General features: G+C 40.7%; 1 protein-coding gene across 3 annotated transcripts; it reads right to left on the reverse strand.

Moving 5' to 3' along the window:
* Positions 1-574: 574 nt before the first annotated feature.
* Positions 575-15,911, reverse strand: tcf20 (transcription factor 20). 3 transcript variants are annotated; one of them, XM_061700418.1, is made up of 6 exons: positions 15,571-15,911; positions 5,460-13,404; positions 5,218-5,311; positions 4,967-5,016; positions 4,298-4,378; positions 575-740 (listed from the first exon to the last, which is right to left on the reverse strand). In XM_061700418.1, exons 2-5 carry the CDS (start codon positions 12,387-12,389, stop codon positions 4,319-4,321), a joined length of 7,134 nt encoding a protein of 2,377 aa, XP_061556402.1. In that variant the 5' UTR covers positions 12,390-13,404; positions 15,571-15,911; the 3' UTR covers positions 575-740; positions 4,298-4,318. The 3 variants fall into 3 exon arrangements, with proteins under 3 accessions (XP_061556402.1, XP_061556403.1, XP_061556404.1); XM_061700419.1 differs by having other exon boundaries at positions 15,554-15,911; XM_061700420.1 differs by having other exon boundaries at positions 15,821-15,905.
* Positions 15,912-17,606: the final 1,695 nt, after the last annotated feature.

A 17,606-nucleotide genomic window follows, 5' to 3' on the forward strand; every position in this document is an offset into this window, starting at 1 on the left:
TCACACTCACTCACACGCTATTGAAAGGCAACAGATGTCCGTTCTCCAAGGCAATAAATGTCTTTGTGGCAAAATCGACCCTGACATTCCAGGACATCAATTTGGCTCAAGAAGGGAGGAAAAAGCAGCCAATTAACGTTGTGACTGAATATAAAGTGAGATACATCCATTTCATCATTGTGGGTAAATACTGATGAGGATACAAAAATAATAAAGAGGGCTAAAATATTAATTCTTCATCTTGATATCATGAGATACAATACTATTTGCAAGAGAAAATCCCAATCTCTCTTTTCTCAGTTTGACATCCTGTTTTCTCCCAACAGGCCTTCTGAAAACAATGAAAAGAATATCCAGACAAAAAAAGTTAAATGTTAAAAAAGAGGTGATGATAAACAAGAGTTTAACACTTAGAAGTTATTTCAAGAAAATCAGAGTAAGCCCAGTAAAGAAATTTGCTTCTTTTGTTCTTGACGGAATAAGTTCCTTTGTTCTGCTGTCATTCTATTCCACTTCGGTCTCAGTTAGTGTTTTCTTTTTAAGTGTTCTTCCATCAAGCTGCGTGTCTTTGTCTTTTTCTGCTTTGTAGTAAAAGAGCAATAATAGCGGCTTCTTTTCTCCAACGTCTTGAATGTAAATGATGCCGATTCCTGTTGAATTTGTACATTCCCTTTTGTTGTTGGGCCTGTGCAAGTCATCTTCACAACAAGTCTAATTTCTTAGCCGACTCTTGTCCAAACCTGCACACAAAGAGAAAACATTTTGATGTACAAATACTGTCTCACAAACATTGTGAAGTGTGAAAATGAGTCACTGCATTATTCGAGTGGTTCTCTAACGTTTGACATCAGCTACCACACAAAAAAAAAAAACTCCGCGCTCCAAGTACCAACATCAAACGACAGTAGGCTAGTAGGCCTGTGCTCATCACAAAACAGACATTTTATTCCCAAGTATATTTAATATTGTAAGCCACTCTTACGTTATGCACACTTTGGACATTAACACTGCTCTTGAATAGAGGAAAAAAAACAAACAAACCCACACTTAAAAATAGGGGTGTCCCAATCCGATCTTTGGGATCGGAAATCAGTCCAATGTCAGCAAAAAAATGAGTATTGGCTCAGACCAGATCTAAATTCTCTCCATTCCATGCTCCACTCCAGCACTTCTATCTAGCAGCACCCGCATGATATGCAAAGCCCACGTGATCACAACAGGTTGCTAAGGTGCTAACATATTAGCAAGGAGTAAGAGTGAATGTTGCTTGCTTAAAGTCATTTATTGAGACTCCAGTTGAAGTTCACTGTAAAACGAAACATAGATAAAATAATTACACCTATTGCATGTTCAAATACATCACAGACTTTGTTTCTTCGTTTTTGTTCACAAAAATCGCTAGTTCAAAGCTAACACACAATGAATATAAAAACATTGACAACCTAACGAAAATTAGCATTGAAGTTGCGGCTCTTATATCGCTCAAAAGAATGAATATCGGTACACAAACGCTGTATAAACGCATACAAGCAGGCAATATAACAATACTCTCTGGCATATATTTTCAAAGTCTGTGACTTCTACTTTCTTTGTTCCTGCAAGTCTGTATCACACTGCCCGGCAGAGGCCAAAATGTGCACAGCAGGACCAGTGATTGTCAATAAAATTAAACCCCATTTGTATCAAGATACAAAAGAAAGTAAATTATGTTCCCACCACAGAGTGACAGTTTAAAAAAAAAAAAAAAAAAAAACATTTAAAAATAACTGAATTGAACTTTGTTATTTTGCACTTTAGAAAAATAATTTGTATATTATTTACTGAGATTATTTTTCATTGTTTTGTAATTTTTCAAATGTAGAATTGTATGTTTAAGTTAAGCAGTGGTTATGTTGCAATTTAAATATATATGGGTTTTACTTAAGTTTTAAGTAATTGTTCAGGATTTCCTAATATAATTTTTATTTATTGTATTTAATTGTAGTACATTCCTATTTTTAAAGTTACTTCATGTTAATAACAAATGGATCAGTTTTTCTCATGCCTACTTTTGCTGACTATTTTATTATTTATCTTAATCAAGCCTTTTCTAACATTCCATACTACAAAATAAGTATGTATGATTACTGTTGATATCAGATCGGTCCGATATCGGTATTCGCCAAAATTCTTGGCCGCAATATCTGCATCGGATCGGAAGTGAAAAAGTTGGATCGGGACATACCTACTTAAAAATGATTCAATTACAATGTAAATAGATGTTACGTAAATATTGCTCCTCAATAAATGCTTAAAAACAAAAATTTCTTGAACATTAAATGCAAATTAATTGAACTTAAAAGTTAAATACAACTAAACTGTACTTAAGCAGTGATTCCTTCAAGTACCACTAGATGGAGCACAAGTACAACACTGTGACACACCATTATTTCATGGGTAGATAATCATAAAACAAACCCCTAATCATTCACTTACATTCACTGAAAATTAGGATACCTTTGATCAATATACAGTGGTAACTTGACATACAAGTGCCCTAACTGAACTGTCGTTTTGTTATTTTTTGTTTTGCTTTGTGTTGAGAACAAAATCTGAGTTAAGACCGAGCTTCAGATACAGCGATACTCAAGTGTCATGACATTAAAAAAATAAATAAAAAGAGCAATTAAGATACTGTAATGCCCAAACACGTGGGCAAGGAGAGCCACAGTCACTGTTTCATTTTTAGCAGTTCATTGAACGGAACAAACATCCATTCATCCATCCATTTTCTTTACCGCTTATCCTCACTTAGGGTCGGTGAACGACTTCACCGTGTTCACCGTGTCGGCACGGGACAAACAGTCCAAAACAAATTCGAAATATGAACACTCGCAAGGAGCTGCTGTAGGACAACTCATTCACTATTTTTCTTGACTTAAAAACAGAACATAATTTTGGGGGGGAATTTTGGGGACTACAACAGCCTATTGACATTTCAATTAATTTTATTGGGCCAGAAGGATTCTTGGGCAGCTACTTACCAATTAGCAGTCACTACAGATGCTGGGAAGGTGCTAGTATTGAATGTTGCTGAATTTCATGATCTCAGGCCAGTACTATTTAGATTTTTCATCTAAAGAATAGAAGAAGTCCATGGGTTTATAAAAGGGATAGATATGGCTCTGGATCAGGTGTGGAAAAGAATAAGAAACATAACAGCTACATGGTGCTGGCTGCCTAAGCAACACGTACTCACCGTTCATTCACCATGGTCTTGTGGTTAAAGCGTTTCAACTACAGTTCTGAAATTTAGGGTTAAGGGTTCCAGACTCAGCTTTGGCCTTCTGTGTGGAGTTTGCATGGGTTTTGTCCAGGCTTCTTCCCACATTCCAAAAACATGCTTGGCAGGTTGATTAAACTGTCCATAGGTGACAAAGTGAGTGCGAATGAATGTTTTTCTATATGTGACTGTGTCTGGCGACCAGTCCAGGGTGTACCTGGCCTCTTACCCAAAGTCAGCTGGGATAGGCTTCAGTTCACCCAAAACCCAAATGAGGGCAAGCGCTATCGAAAATGGATGGACGGACACTTGTGCCTGCTGCTGACCAATAAAAAGAACAGGGTTTTGTTTCAAGATATTTACGGTTTGCTTTTATTTATTTCTACGTTTGAAAAAGGAAAAACAGACAAATTCATAAACTGATTTGGACCACAGAAAGCGAATAGATGTGAAAGCACATCAAACTATATATTTTTTATTCTTACTAACCTGAGCTGCAAACACACCAGCCCAGCTGAACACAATAGCCATCTAACACGTCACGTACTTCAACCAAATGTACAGATAACAGTGAACAAGAAACCTTCGTGGCAATATGCAGATTTACTCAACAGACATGAAAATTGGAAAAGCACCTCAGAACTTGGCACGATAAATCTATATGAACAATTCAATAGCGGCCAAAGGTGAACATAACTGTTACTGTGGAATTTCACTAAAAGTATTAAAAAGGGGCAAATACTTTCTGCATGAATTACATATCGCTGGCGTTGGGCAGAATCCTCTTACCTCCAAAACCGTCACTTTTCAGGAGACCAAAAAAAACAAAAACGAGCACGTTTATCAAACCATTAACATAACAACGTCAAAGATCATCATCATCATTTTCAACACTATAGATTGTTGAATAATTTGTAAAAAAAAAAAAAATATTACACACATGGGTAAAAATATGAAATTTATTACATTTTGACATGAGGTTTTGGCTCGACATCAATACATAATATCATGAAAAAGAAACTTAAATAAACTTACTGCTGCCTGACTGAATGTGTCTCACCCTCTCTCGGACTGCTCCAGGTATACCGACTTGGTAGGCCGAACGCTCTGGGTAACCTGCAGGAGGAAGAGTTGACCAAACAGCTCAAGCAATAATAGTCTGACATAGTACCGTGTGATATTATGATATAAATCTGCGGGCGGAAAAAAAAAACCCTCTCCCGTACGATAGAAACCTCTCACGTTTATATTGTTATTTAGATTTTTGGGGTCTTGGGTTAGGTCTGTTGCTCCACTAATGTAGCGTCTGAGGTGTAGGTCGTCTGAAATCACTCTGTCAGACAAAAACTCAAACTTGTACCCTCTACACCTCGGATGCTACACTAACATTGAATGAACAATGAGTGAAAGTTAATGTATCTGCAGGATAGCTACTACTTTGCAGTAGCATTTTTACATCACCCGCAAAATACTTGTTTACGGCACTTCTAGAGGAGCATGAATGTAAACAGCATGCCAATTGCAGGAATCTTAAAGAAAAAGTGGAAACAGCCCAAAGAGGAGTGGGTGCCCAAAAGAGGGAACTGTAGAGAAATGGTGTAGTTTCGAAAAGTCAGGCACTGACCAGAAAACTAATCTCCAAAACATCCAGCCAATAAGTCGTTACTCGCGATATGAATATGAAAATCGCCTTTGTTATTTTACCTTGTGCTTCGGACACCGGAGTGAAAGGTTATCTTCATTGAGAGAACAATCTGGAAGGGAGAGGAAAAAATATCAATACATAACACAGCCATACAAAACTCATCTTTCAAGAATGCCAGATGTCTCTCTCGAAGGTGACAGGGGAAAGTGACAGGGTTATCAAAAATAACAGCCAATAAGGTTATTAACATTCTGAAGATGATTTATTATTTGTACTTTTTGATGGGTCACTATTGAAGCCTAATGCTCACCTGTTTCAATTGCACACAGATAGTGATATCGACGTATACAGCCTTTACTGTAGCAGCCCAGGGTGGAGCCAACCATCTCACAGTATGAACAGCTCTGAGACACAAAAGCAGAAATTAACATGAGCACTCATGACATTACCACGCAACCACTTAACTCAGCAGCTTCCTCAGCAACAGTTACAAAAAATGTTACATACACTAGAAAACAAAACAAGTGAAACAAATTACATGGATATACTTACTGTGTCTCTAGCACCATCTAGTGCCTCCTGCAGACCATACAGTCTCCCATTGACAAGGTATACTCCACTGGTCCACACGATGCATCCTTCATGAACCCACAACTCCTCTGGGTCCATGGGCATCTGAGGCAACTGGGCAAGTTGTGCCAATGGTCCCAGGGTGTCCAAAGCTGGCGGCGGAGGCTGGAAGGGCAGGGAAGCCTTACTGTTGGATGGCACCATTCTGGGAGAGTCCTCACTAGATTTGTGCCTCCGTTTAAAGCGTGGATGTGACGTCAGCTTTCGGTGTTGTGGTCGTTGTTGGGCTTCATCTGCGGGCTGCTCTTGCTGCTGTGTTAGCAACTGCTGCTGCTCAGTGTCAAAGTCTGCCTCTCTCTTTAGCTCTGGAATAGGTCGGACATCAAGGTTCATGTCCCAGGATAAAGATGTGGTTTTACTGGCGGTGTAAGAAGAGGCAATGGTACTGGACTCGCCAATCAAATCCTCTCTACAAGCTAAGGAAGGAGCTCTTACTGTAGCGGAAAGAGATTTTATATTTGAATCCAAGCTTACGGTGCAGTTACTTATAGCTGTGGGTCTGGACAACGGAACATGTTTTTGTACGTTTTGCAAAGCGTCTAAAACATTTGAGCCACTTTGCAAGCTTGGTACAGCTTTGGCTGCGCCTGTGGTTGTATGACATTGTCTAACCTGGGGCTGGTTTTTGGGGAGCTTTGCAGCGTATTCGGCAGGATAGTAAGGCCCATAAAGATCTCCAAGGTGTTTGTAATTGGCCCATTTTTGACACAGACAGCAAAGCTGTCGGCCAGAATGTTTCGTTTCTGTAATAGCAGGTCCAGAAACAACATAGTTGGATGAAGGGAGTGCTTTTCCTGACTGAAGTGTAGTTTCCACCTGGTCCGTCTCCCTCATCTCTGATTCTCTCTTTGATAACTGTAAGTAAAGAGTTGAGGTTGGTTGAGAATCAGTTCCACTCCCACCTGTTTTCCCTCCAATCGCACTGCGCTCTCCTTTCAACTTGTCATCTTCAGCATTTACAATCGTGCACACTGACCCAATCTCTGGTATTTTGTTCTCTACATGAATGTGTGGCACAAACAGGCATTTAAGATTTGGATCCAGGAATGCTTTATTTGTGCCGTTAGCCCCTTTTGCCCCTAACAGCGTTTCTGGGCTATCTCTAGCTGTTGATTGTGATGCTGGTGCCCCTCCTCTTCTCATCCGCTGACGTCCTCTTCTTTCTGGTGAGCCATCTTCATCTTTCAAACCTTTGCGCCGCCGTCTCACAGGTTTGACTTCAACCTCTGGTTGCATCGGTTCACTCTCAACATCCACTTTTACTACCTGGGTTAAAATGGGTGGGGTCAGAGGAGGAGTGCTTTTGCTTTCTAAGATGGAGTCATCTGTGCTGGTTGTAGTTTGAACTGTGTCAGGTATTGTAGGAGCAGTTGTAATGGGAGTTGGTGGCAGTTGAGAATAATTCTGATTTGTGTTTTGAGGTTGAGCTTGAGACTGTATCTGTGTTTGGATTGGGTTTTGGGCACGTTTTTGTTTATTCACACTCCCAACTGGCCTGCCCTTCTTTTTGCCAGATGGAAAATAGCCTTTAGGCACATTATTATCTGAAGTCTTACAATCTTGTAACGACAGATTTGGCCGAGGAGAGGACATCTGATGTCTGCTCAAAACATGTCCTTGAGATTGGCTATGATGGGGTGAGGTAGTTCTATAGTAGTCACTGCCAGGATAATCATCAAATCCCATGCCAGATTCTTGAAGTTTTTGTTGAAGAAGGTTTGCAGCAGACTGCTCTCCTCTTCTTGTCTCAAGCTCCTGGTAAGTATTGGTGAAATGTTGAATGTCTGACAGCGCAGAAGAAGATGGAGGTGGGGAACCCTGAACTGGACGGGGAAGAGGTGGAGGAGGGGGTAAAGGTCCGAGCAAAGCAAAGTCCTCCTTGTCACCAGATGCTGACACCACAGCAGCTCCTAATCCAAAGTCAAAGTCTTTTTGTTTACGAGTTTGTGTATCACATGGGTATGCAGACAGTGGCAATGGGCCAGTCTCATCTACACCTCTGAAGGGCATCATGTCATTTAATGAGTGAGAGTCTTCAATATAACAATCATCCCCTCCTACAACCCTTGGAAAATGGGTTATGTCTTGGTCCTGTGAATCACTAAACAATGGGGTGGTTGCGTTAGAAAAGCCTGGGTAATGATTAGTTCCATCATCACCACTGCCTGCAGGTTTTGTAATACTTGGTGATATTTTCTGAACTATTGCCTCTAGTTTCAAACCACGCCCTTTCTTTGGAGCCAAGGCCTTTGTATTACCACTTGATGGAGATAGAGATTTAGGAAAGGTATTATCACCAGGCAAAGGGGAAGAGAGACATGGAATATTAGAAGAGGATGGTTCATCTTCTTTGTGATGGTTTGACTCCGAGTGCGCCCCAGGAGCGTGTGAATTTGTGGCAGCCCTCTGCTGAGATGCATCCTGCAGTAGCCTTTTGGCAGGAATAGGAGAGATAAAAGAACGCACTCTCCTTCTCAATATAAGCGGATTTGTCTCTCCAGGACCTCCAGACTTAGTTTGACGCTGTACCTGTGGTTGAGTAGAAGTTACGTCAGTTTGAGGTTTAGTAGAGTTGCATGGAGGAGGAAGGCAGGGGCGCTTAGTTTCCTCGTGTTCTGCTGTATTTGAGCCATGAGCTTTAGGAGGAGCCAAAATCCCTTGTGAACCTGCAGTAACGGCTGATGGTGGAGGAAGTCCCTGTGTCCTATAGCAAGAATCACCTTCAAAGATTCTAACACCATCTCTACCCGGGGGTGTTGTCTCCCACATTTTCATGTCATAGTATAAACCTTGTTGATGGAGTAGTGTTTTGGATCCATGTTGATCACTGTGCATGTCTGTTTGAGGGATCATTCTCTGTCTGTGCTCTGATTGGCTGACTTTATGTCTTCCTGGGGAAGAAACTGGTATCATCATCTTATCCTTAGCAGGCCTGTTCATTGCTTTCACCCAATCATTTATTTCATGTGAATGCTGGAAAGGACCACGAGGGTGAGGATACATTTGAAGCTTATTTGTAGTTTGAGCCTGGGGTGATAAATTGTGGTATGGATGATGGGAAGGAAAATGAGGGTGTCCACGTGGCATATTGCTTTCTCTTGTCTCTCCAAACCGATAACCAGGAAAACTGTTGGCATTGCTTGTTACTATATCCACACCATAAAGATATGACTGATGTCTTGACGGTGATGATAAAGAATTGGGCGGCAAGTGCCTATAGTGATCAGAATTTAGCACAATGGATGAACGAGCAGATTTTGAAGAATATTCCATATCGGTCTCATTCGTTCCACCACTGCCATGGAAGTCAGGATTTGGACCAATCTCTTTGGATGCTGTTTCAATTTTTACCACTTTTTTCTCTAAAATGTCCTTTTTATTCAAATCATTGGCTGATGCTGGGGAGGAAAATGGTTGCTGAATCACAGAGGCTACACTCTGATTTTTCTCTCGCTCTCTGTTACTCTCCCTGTCCCTCTCTGGTGTGCTACGTCTATTTGGCGACACATCACAGATGACAGAGCGACGTTCTGATTTCTGAGATTCTGCTTGACCAGTACACCCTTTCAGTGGCTCTAGCTCTTGCAAAAGGAGCTCCTGTACAGCAGACGATGAAGTGGACACATTCAACGTTTTTCTTTGTGGAAGAGAATAGTCAGCTAAGTTGATATGTTTTGGTTGGAGTGGCTGTGTATTTGAGGCGCGTGGTAAATGATCTTCAGAGAAATCCACTTCTTTTTTTGCAGTATTTTGCAATATCTTGCTATTGAAAACCTCTGGCTTCATTGAAGATTGAGGTCCTGTGCCAAAATTGGTTTTACTTCCAAGTCGGTGATTCTGATGTTGTGGCTTTCCAATGGTTCCCATTTGGGCCAAAGTATCACTGGCTCCACCTTCTACCATCCTCATATTTTCTGTCATACCATATGGGTATCTCGTTTGAAATTGTTGTTGAACTTGGAGATGTGCAGGAAAGGCCTGTTCTGGTCTTCCATAACGTCTATCTAAATTATAGCCTTGAAGAACTTCTTGTAAAAGGCTAGGGAATTGTTGGATTTGAGAAATGTCCTCTTGGCCTTTTGTTCCTATTGCTTGCCCTCGCTTCCCGAATGCCTCTGCTAGAGAACTCAATTCTTTTGAATGCGTTGGACCATAACCGGAGTGAGATTGCTGATAGTTTCTGGAACTTGATTCCAGTCCACCTGCTGGGCCAGTCCTTCCTTTTTTCATCAAAGACAAATCTGAGCCATATGTTGATTCTATAAAACCATACTTATGTGATCCAAACTGGTTCAAATTGTGGGCCTGTTCAAGATTTGATTTTGGGTGCTGGGATGGATATCGACTCAGGTCAATACCTTCCTCCCCATTATGACTCATCGATTCTTTCAAATAGGATTGTGACTGTTTCTCTTTCAAACAGAGGTCTTGCGGTTGCTTGCTTTTTTCAACCTGACTTCCCTCAGAACGAGCTGAAACAATCACACCAACACTTAGCTGTTCCTCAGTTGTGGGTTTTTGTTCACTCTCATCATGTGCTGTAGAAGCAGTGTGCAACATATTTTCTTTATCCTGGCCATGCTTTGTGCTGATTTCTCCATCTTGTAGCATTTGGCTATTGCCTTTCTCCATTTTTTCAACCCCATCTTCAAGTTCAGTTTTGATCTGCTCATTTTTTATTTCGGCACTCTTTTTATGGCCACCTTTTGAGTTATTATTGAAAAAACTAGGATGTGAGACACGGTTTGGCTGGGGAACAATACAGTGGGTGGATGAGGAAACTGGAGGTTTTGAATGTGAATTTGGGTCAGCCTCTGATGACCGACACTCAGATGATGGAGATTTTAATGTTGAAGCAATGTGAACATTTGCTTTTGACACTATTTCTTTGGGTGGTGACTTGTAAGTGAATGTTTTGGCATGTAATACTTGTCCAGGTTGTGGCTGGGGTTGACTCTGAGGAGCGTGATAAAAAATTGGTTCAGATCCACTGCTTGCACCACTCATCTGCCTCACTCTTGTATGTCCCCCATCTATTAAATGATCCTCTTGCTCCATCTTGGTCTCAGATGAAAGAAAGGAGGAGTCTTCATCTGCAACAGTTTCTAAACCAGCACCTTCAGCAACTCCGACAACAGTACCATCTTTAACTGTGCCAGTGCTTGAGGCTGCACTTGCATTTCTACTCCTCGGTTGCAATGGCGGAACACCGTGTGTTGCTTGTTGCATTTGTCCACCATCTTTGCTCTTCTTCTGTGAGAGCACATTGTCAGTGCGTAGCATGTGTTGAATAGTGTTCGGTAAGTTAGCTACCTGGGAGCTCAAGGCATTAAGACTATTTAGTCCTGCATCCAGCATTTTCCCAACTGCAGGAGCAGAATAGACAGAGGGACCTTCCTCTCGGGGTACAAATCCAGAACCTAGACCAGTTTTGTTGCAGCTTGTTGGTGGCACACTGTTTACTCCAATAGTACTGACATTATGACCTTTGTGACTGCCAGTGCTACCACAACTACTGATGCTACTGTTTGAGTTGGGTGTCGGACTTAACTGTGACACAGCCTGTATTAATCTATGACTGTGGCTGCTGCTATGCACAGTAGATGGAGGGTGGGAAGGACCAGAGGGGTTCACGTATGTTTCTGAAACACCCATCAAAGGGGAAGGAGTGGAGCTACAGCTGGGGGAATGTACTGCAGAAGCAGCTGGGGACGGATTGGAAATCGGGCTGAGGTTTTGGTTCATCTGACTTTGTTGAGGATGCATTGGGGATTTGGCTATTTCTCGAGATGTTACATGAGGTATACTGGAGGTGGAGGCCTGGTGATGTTTACCATAAACAGAGCCTGGAGTTGGGCCTTGGTGATGTATCTTAAGAGGGTTGTCATAACCCACACTTAAATTGTGCTGTGTGTTGCAGTGCTGTAGTGTGCCTTCCTTCTGAAGTGTTTGCGTCTGTGGAATATATCCAGCATAGTTTGATGCATGGTAACGCTGCTGAACACTCTCCACTGGGCCCATATTGTTAGCAGCAGCTGAAGCAGAAGCAGAGTTTGCAGTTGAGTTGACACTGTGCGAACTGTTGACTTTGGGATCAAAACCGGTGTTAGTAGTCCCATCAATGTATCTCTGCGGAGGGGGGCTGTACATTCCCGATGACCCCGTGGATGCTCCAGCCTGTGGAGAGTATTGTGGGTATTGAGGTGTCATTCTGTGACCAGAAGTTGGATAACTCCGATGTTGCTGTCCATGCTGGACTGGAGAAAATGTTTGTCCATGTTGGCGGCTCTGAGAAGCTGGCATGGCCTGCATTGCAGCATTGTGACCCATATTGTATTGATGGGGAGAGAATGCTCCAGATCCTCCACCTGAACCAGTGCTGGGCCCATAGTCGACTGAATATTGTGACATGATGCCAGATGATAATACAGATGCAGAGCTAGAATGTCTGTACTGGGGAGGTATATGTCCATCAATATTGGGGTAAGCAAATCCTGTCCCATAGACGAGACCTCCTCTTCTGTTTTTGTCCTTCCCGCACAAAGAAAAATAATAATCCATTGTGTCCTTCCTGTAAGGATTGTTACTGCTGCTGTGAAGGTTACCCTGCGTGGGCGGTGGCTCTACGATGCCTCTGTTTCGAGCATTGTAAGCAAGCATGGGGCTGGCTTGATTGGAGTGGGGATGGCCTCGGTGTAGGCTCTGCTGTTGCATCGCTGCATAATCTTCTGTCATCCTTGGGGAGACCTGGGGGTCTGCTGGTTGAGGGAGATATGGAGGTCCGCTTCCACCCCTCATGCTAAAGCCAGGGGGGAGAGAGTGGGGGGTGGGGCTTTTAGAAAAATTCTGCATGTTTTTCTTTTTGAATTAAAGAAAGACAACACTGATTAATGTCAGTGGGAAATACCACTGATGTATAAATGAGGGGATGATAGCAGGGACCATGGATGCAGAAGAGCGCAGAACTTTTTGTTAAAATTATTTGTTAAATCCACTAGAACACTGAAGCATTGGGAATATATATGAATGCTATAATTAACCAACAGATGATTGTTGTATCAAAGAGTAAAAATTTTCTCACTTCAACGTCGCAATGGTCTATGGTTGTTTTCACATAAAAAGGCTCACACTACAGCGGGTTTAAAATTTGTAGTCATTCTTCTGCAGCTGAAGCAGTTTGGCATCAAGAATATGATATCATGGATGACTAACACCACTATGTAAGGCAACTTTAAATGTCTCACTTGCAGATGCTGTACCACAACAGCTCCAGTAAACATAGCTGTTTTACGATAAAGATTATGGAAAGATACAATTGCGCAAAAAACGTCAATGTTCCATTGAGACAGAATTCTGACAAGAAAATCTTTCCTCTGTTAATAAGTGTAATCTTGCCAGGGCATGAACCACACGTGTGAGATGGTGATTTGAGTCAGAAAGGTCTGAAAACAGACTTTTACAAAACACTTTCCAGAACTCCATAGATATTCTCATCCACTCTTGGATGCACTGACACTTATGCTCTTGTCTTTCTTGGTCATTCTCATTTTGTATTATTTTTGTTTGTTTTCTTTTTGTCACTGCATGCGTTCTTCAGGGTGATAATCTTTGGTCCTTCTTATTTCATTGTGTCTGGGCATATATTCCTCTTGATGCTCTCCTAGCTCTTCAGGATTTAGCTGTCTTACCTTTGCTATTGCATGTCAACCATCATTTCATTCTACCCAGTTCCATGGCAACTATTTCCCAAAAGAAAGGTAATCCATTTATTCCACTTCAAGTTCGGTCCTTTCAAACTCCAGTTCTCATCTTTTCCTCAGTAACTCCATGCAGATAAATTCATTTTGCAGCAGCTGCTGACCAGCGTCTGTAAATATAAAAGACAAACTAATAAGTCAGCATGTAAAGGGCAAAACATACTATACATGTCATACAATTATTACTACGGTCATATGAAATAACACACATTTAAAACCAGACATATTATAAACATGTTATAACTTGATTTAAATCATGTTGAATGCATGAGGTCAAGATTTTAAATATTTTTATTATCACCGTTACATTTATCATTTCAAATTTTTATAAAGACGACGACAAATCATGTCGCTAATCAATGCTTATTCTGTATATACTTTTAGTATGTATACACTCAAAATATAAACAGGAATAGAACAGCTCTTCTTATGAATGAAAATAAATACATACAAGCACAATTACAGTATACTGCATGACCAACATACTGTCTACAGCGATCAGCCACATTTTTACCACTTGCACAACGATCATTGCAAGAACTGTATCAATTAATCTTCCTTTACAAAAGGTAATAATGCTCGCTTTTGATTGACACCATCAGAGAAGTACTGATTAAACAATGTTTATTAATGTGACTTTAGTTTGCAGTGGTGAACAACTCTACTGTGACTAATGTTTTGGCCTCATTTAGTTACTCAAGTAAAAAAAAAAAAAAAAAAAAGAAGCTCCCTGGGTAATGAACATCTTGTTAAAGGAATACCTCTCTACCTTTCAATCAAAACTGAATATTATTATCTTTATAAAAGGCTGATTGGTGTATTTGTGGGTTGTATGGTTGTGCTTGGCACAGTAGGTATTCATTTGTCGACTCATAGGAACTTGCTGCTGTAGTCTGTTTATATTTTAAGTGTTGCATATACTAAATGTATATACAGTTTAAGCATAGATTAGGGAAAACAATCTGGAAACATTATTTTATGAAACAAATTGTCCATATAAATCCACACAGCCTTTCTAGACATTTGACACAGTTTTTACAGGGGTTGGAACACAAAGATGCCTTTAGTGTTCCGCAATGGCTGATAAACAGCTTTGGTGGACACAAAAGTGGGGCAGTGGCACCAAGCAACTTTGGAAATAAAGTAACAGGCATAGTCACACTTTATTACTACTACGATGACTGCTAAAATAAAACAACTGCATAAAGCCAAGCCACATTATAGTGGCACAAAATGTTATTAACTTTATTGTGTGTTAACTTCTTTTAATTATTATGGCTTACAATTTGAGGGATTGCACGATTTTTTTTTATTTATTTTTTTTTTTTTAAATGGGGTCAGGGCCCTGAATTGCCTTGCGTGTCAAGCTTGCATTGTCTCCTTTTAAAGCAACAATATGGTTAATTGCCCTAGAACACATTTGGCCGTGTTTTGTAAAGTACACCGTAAAGTGACTCATTATAATGAAACTATTAATCTAACTAAGGCCATTTTCCTTTGTGTCACTTTCTTGAACAATATATTGTACAACAAGTGAGCACAAGTAAGACAGTGATGAGCAGTGACATGAAAAGAGCACAAAAACAAAACACTGCACCTATCAGGCAGTTGTGTCTTCAAGCATGGCATTAAAGTCTTGGAGGCTGAGTTTGAGGGAAATCTGTACAGTTGGTGGGATTCTATTGATCAAAAACAAAACTGCCTGTGTCATGCCAGCATGGCATGCCATGTACATGGTATCATGCCAGTAAGAGCATACGCAATCATATTGTTGCACCACTTTTATACCATTCCGAAACAATATGCTGGTTTTTTTTGGGGGTAGTTGCATTAGCCAATAACAGGCTTTGCGTATCACAATTAGCTTAGTGGTGCTGCCTTTTTAAAATGTATTTTAGCTTTGTAATGTTAGCGTTAGCTCCAGTATTACAAATTGGTTGCGAGCAACGCTACCAGCTGTGGCTAGCATCTTAGCAAGACAGCTAATTAGGTTTTTATTACAATCTTCCACCTTATTTGAGAGCGTAGACGCAACGATAGCCACGGCAGGCTAAAAGCAGCGTTTAGCTACAAAACAAGGGTGATTAGGTGCAGATGTCCCCCCCCCCCTCCTAACGATTCAGTGGAGCTGTAACGAACTGCTTTAGAGAGTGTATATTGGAGAAAACAAGCAAGAGGCGTGATATGAGATAATTAGCATCACTGTGCTTGGCATTTTCAAGAGCTAACGTTGGTCAGGGGGCACGCTAGCTAACCTACCTTAAACACACACACACCTGAAATCGCAGCAATACAAGGCCCTGCTCAGTGTGGACGGCTCCTTCCTTTTGACAATCCCGCTGTTGTGGCAGGAAACCCCAGTCTGGAGTCGAATGCTGCGCCGCTTCCCCCCCCGCCCGCCCCCCCTCAGTCTTTACGGCTCCAGGAAAGCCTGACCATCGGCGACCAATTTCGGTGGTTGGGGGGGGAGCCGTCACGACAGTCGGATCCCGGGCCTTTCTTCCGATTTCCCCCTTTTGTCCTCACCTCCAGAAATGATGAGAGCAGGGCACAATCGGGGTGCCTGTACTGGGTCCCGTCAGCGGTGAGGTCCACACACCCCCGCCCCCTCTCGTTTCTTTCGCCTCACTCTCCCCTCTTCTTTTTTCCCTCACACCGCTGAGGTGATTGCACCCATCTTCAACTAAAATGAAACACACGAGCCTCCAGGCGGTCTTAGCAAGCGCCCTAACGTCACTTTCCGCCTATGAACTGCATTTACACACCTTCATCAACATGCTTATTTCCTTCTAAGACTATTTTTTTTTTCTTGCAACAGACAGACCGCCTTGACACACACACAACACACACATATTCCCTGCACCCCCTCCCACATCACATCCCTCCATCTCTTTTGTTATTTCTGATTGTGATCTATTCCTAACCATAAAAAGAACACATTAGACTGATACTAAGTGCGTCTTGTGCTCATCTATGCTGATGTTATTTTTCCACACCACAGGTCCTTTGTTCTTTTTTTTCCTCTTCAGTGAAAGTGAATTAGTCATCCTCATGAAGGCACCAGTGTGCAAATGGCAGATACGATGTAGGCTATTCGGCTTGCATTGAATTTACAGGATAAGACTGCAATGCTGTTTTTTTATTTCCTGTGTTTAATTGATGCTGCAACATATCTAATATGCTGATAGCTGCATTGTACTTTTTATTTTTTTTTAAACTGGACTTTAACTTTTGCTTCTTTTTGATAGAAATGGGCATATTCATCCGGAAATTGATTGCAATTGTACATGAGTTTGGTACATTCTGAGAGAATAACTTCCCAACATTTTGAGTATATTTCACAAGATGCAATACAATTGATTGTTAACTTAAAACAAATAAATTGGGGAGAGGCAGCATCTTGAGAATAATTAAGAACATTTGGGGATTTTTTATATAAGATGCAAATGAGCATATTAATCTGTAAATTGATTGCAACTTTACAAGAGTTCAATATAATCTATGAGAGATGTTTTCAGCATTTGAAAATATTAGTAATAAAAACATTAAGTAATTTACTGTTAATTTTAAAACACGAAATTTTATCAACTGCCCATCAGGTAGGGATGCAGGAGTTTGAGAAAAAATATTTTATTTTTTTATTTTTTTTAATCTAACATGAATGAGCATATTAATTGTTAAATTGATTGCAATATTAGAGGAGTTCAATTGGTGATAATATTTAATAATAATAAATATAATATATTTCAAATAATATTTGAAGATAATATTTCACTAGATATAACAAATAGACTTAATTTTGCCAAAAGTAAAATTAGTCAAATGCCCCTCTGGGGAGACACAGCAGCTTTAGAATAAATGAGAAAATTGTTGTTGTTGGCTTGCATAGAATATGTAAGACTGCAGGGTGTTTTTAAAGTTACTGTGTGTATTTTATTGACGCTGCAACACAGATCTATTGTTCTGCCAGATGAATTGTAACTTTTGCTGCTTTTTGATATAACAATATTAATTGACATTAATTTAAATTCAACCAAATGCCCCTTCTGGGCAGAAACATCAGCTTGAGATAATGTAAAAAAATTTGGGGATTTTTGATGCAAAACGCTTAATAAATCACAACTTTACAGGAGTTCAGAGATTTTCCTGTCCATTTGAATAGATGGCCTCCATCCATTTTCTAAACCACTCTTGGGTGAACTGTAGTCTATTCCAGCTGACTTTGGGCAAGAGGTGGGGCACTCCCTGGACTTGTCACCAGACAATCGCAGGGAACATACAGACAAATAGTCATTCACATTCACACTTAAAG

Source organism: Phycodurus eques, chromosome 16 (assembly GCF_024500275.1).
Source record: "Phycodurus eques isolate BA_2022a chromosome 16, UOR_Pequ_1.1, whole genome shotgun sequence".
NCBI lineage: Eukaryota > Metazoa > Chordata > Actinopteri > Syngnathiformes > Syngnathidae > Phycodurus > Phycodurus eques.

What these genes read in the sequence shown, in the direction of transcription:
- tcf20 (XM_061700418.1), bottom strand. Translation starts at nt 12,389, where the DNA reads ATGCAGAATTTTTCTAAAAGCCCCACCCCCCACTCTCTCCCCCCTGGC. An exon ending in TAGATGGTGCTAGAGACACA is followed by an intron (nt 5,312 to 5,459) that starts GTAAGTATATCC and finishes TTTGTGTCTCAG; the next exon opens with AGCTGTTCATACTGTGAGAT. An exon ending in TCCGGTGTCCGAAGCACAAG is followed by an intron (nt 4,379 to 4,966) that starts GTAAAATAACAA and finishes TTCCTCCTGCAG; the next exon opens with GTTACCCAGAGCGTTCGGCC.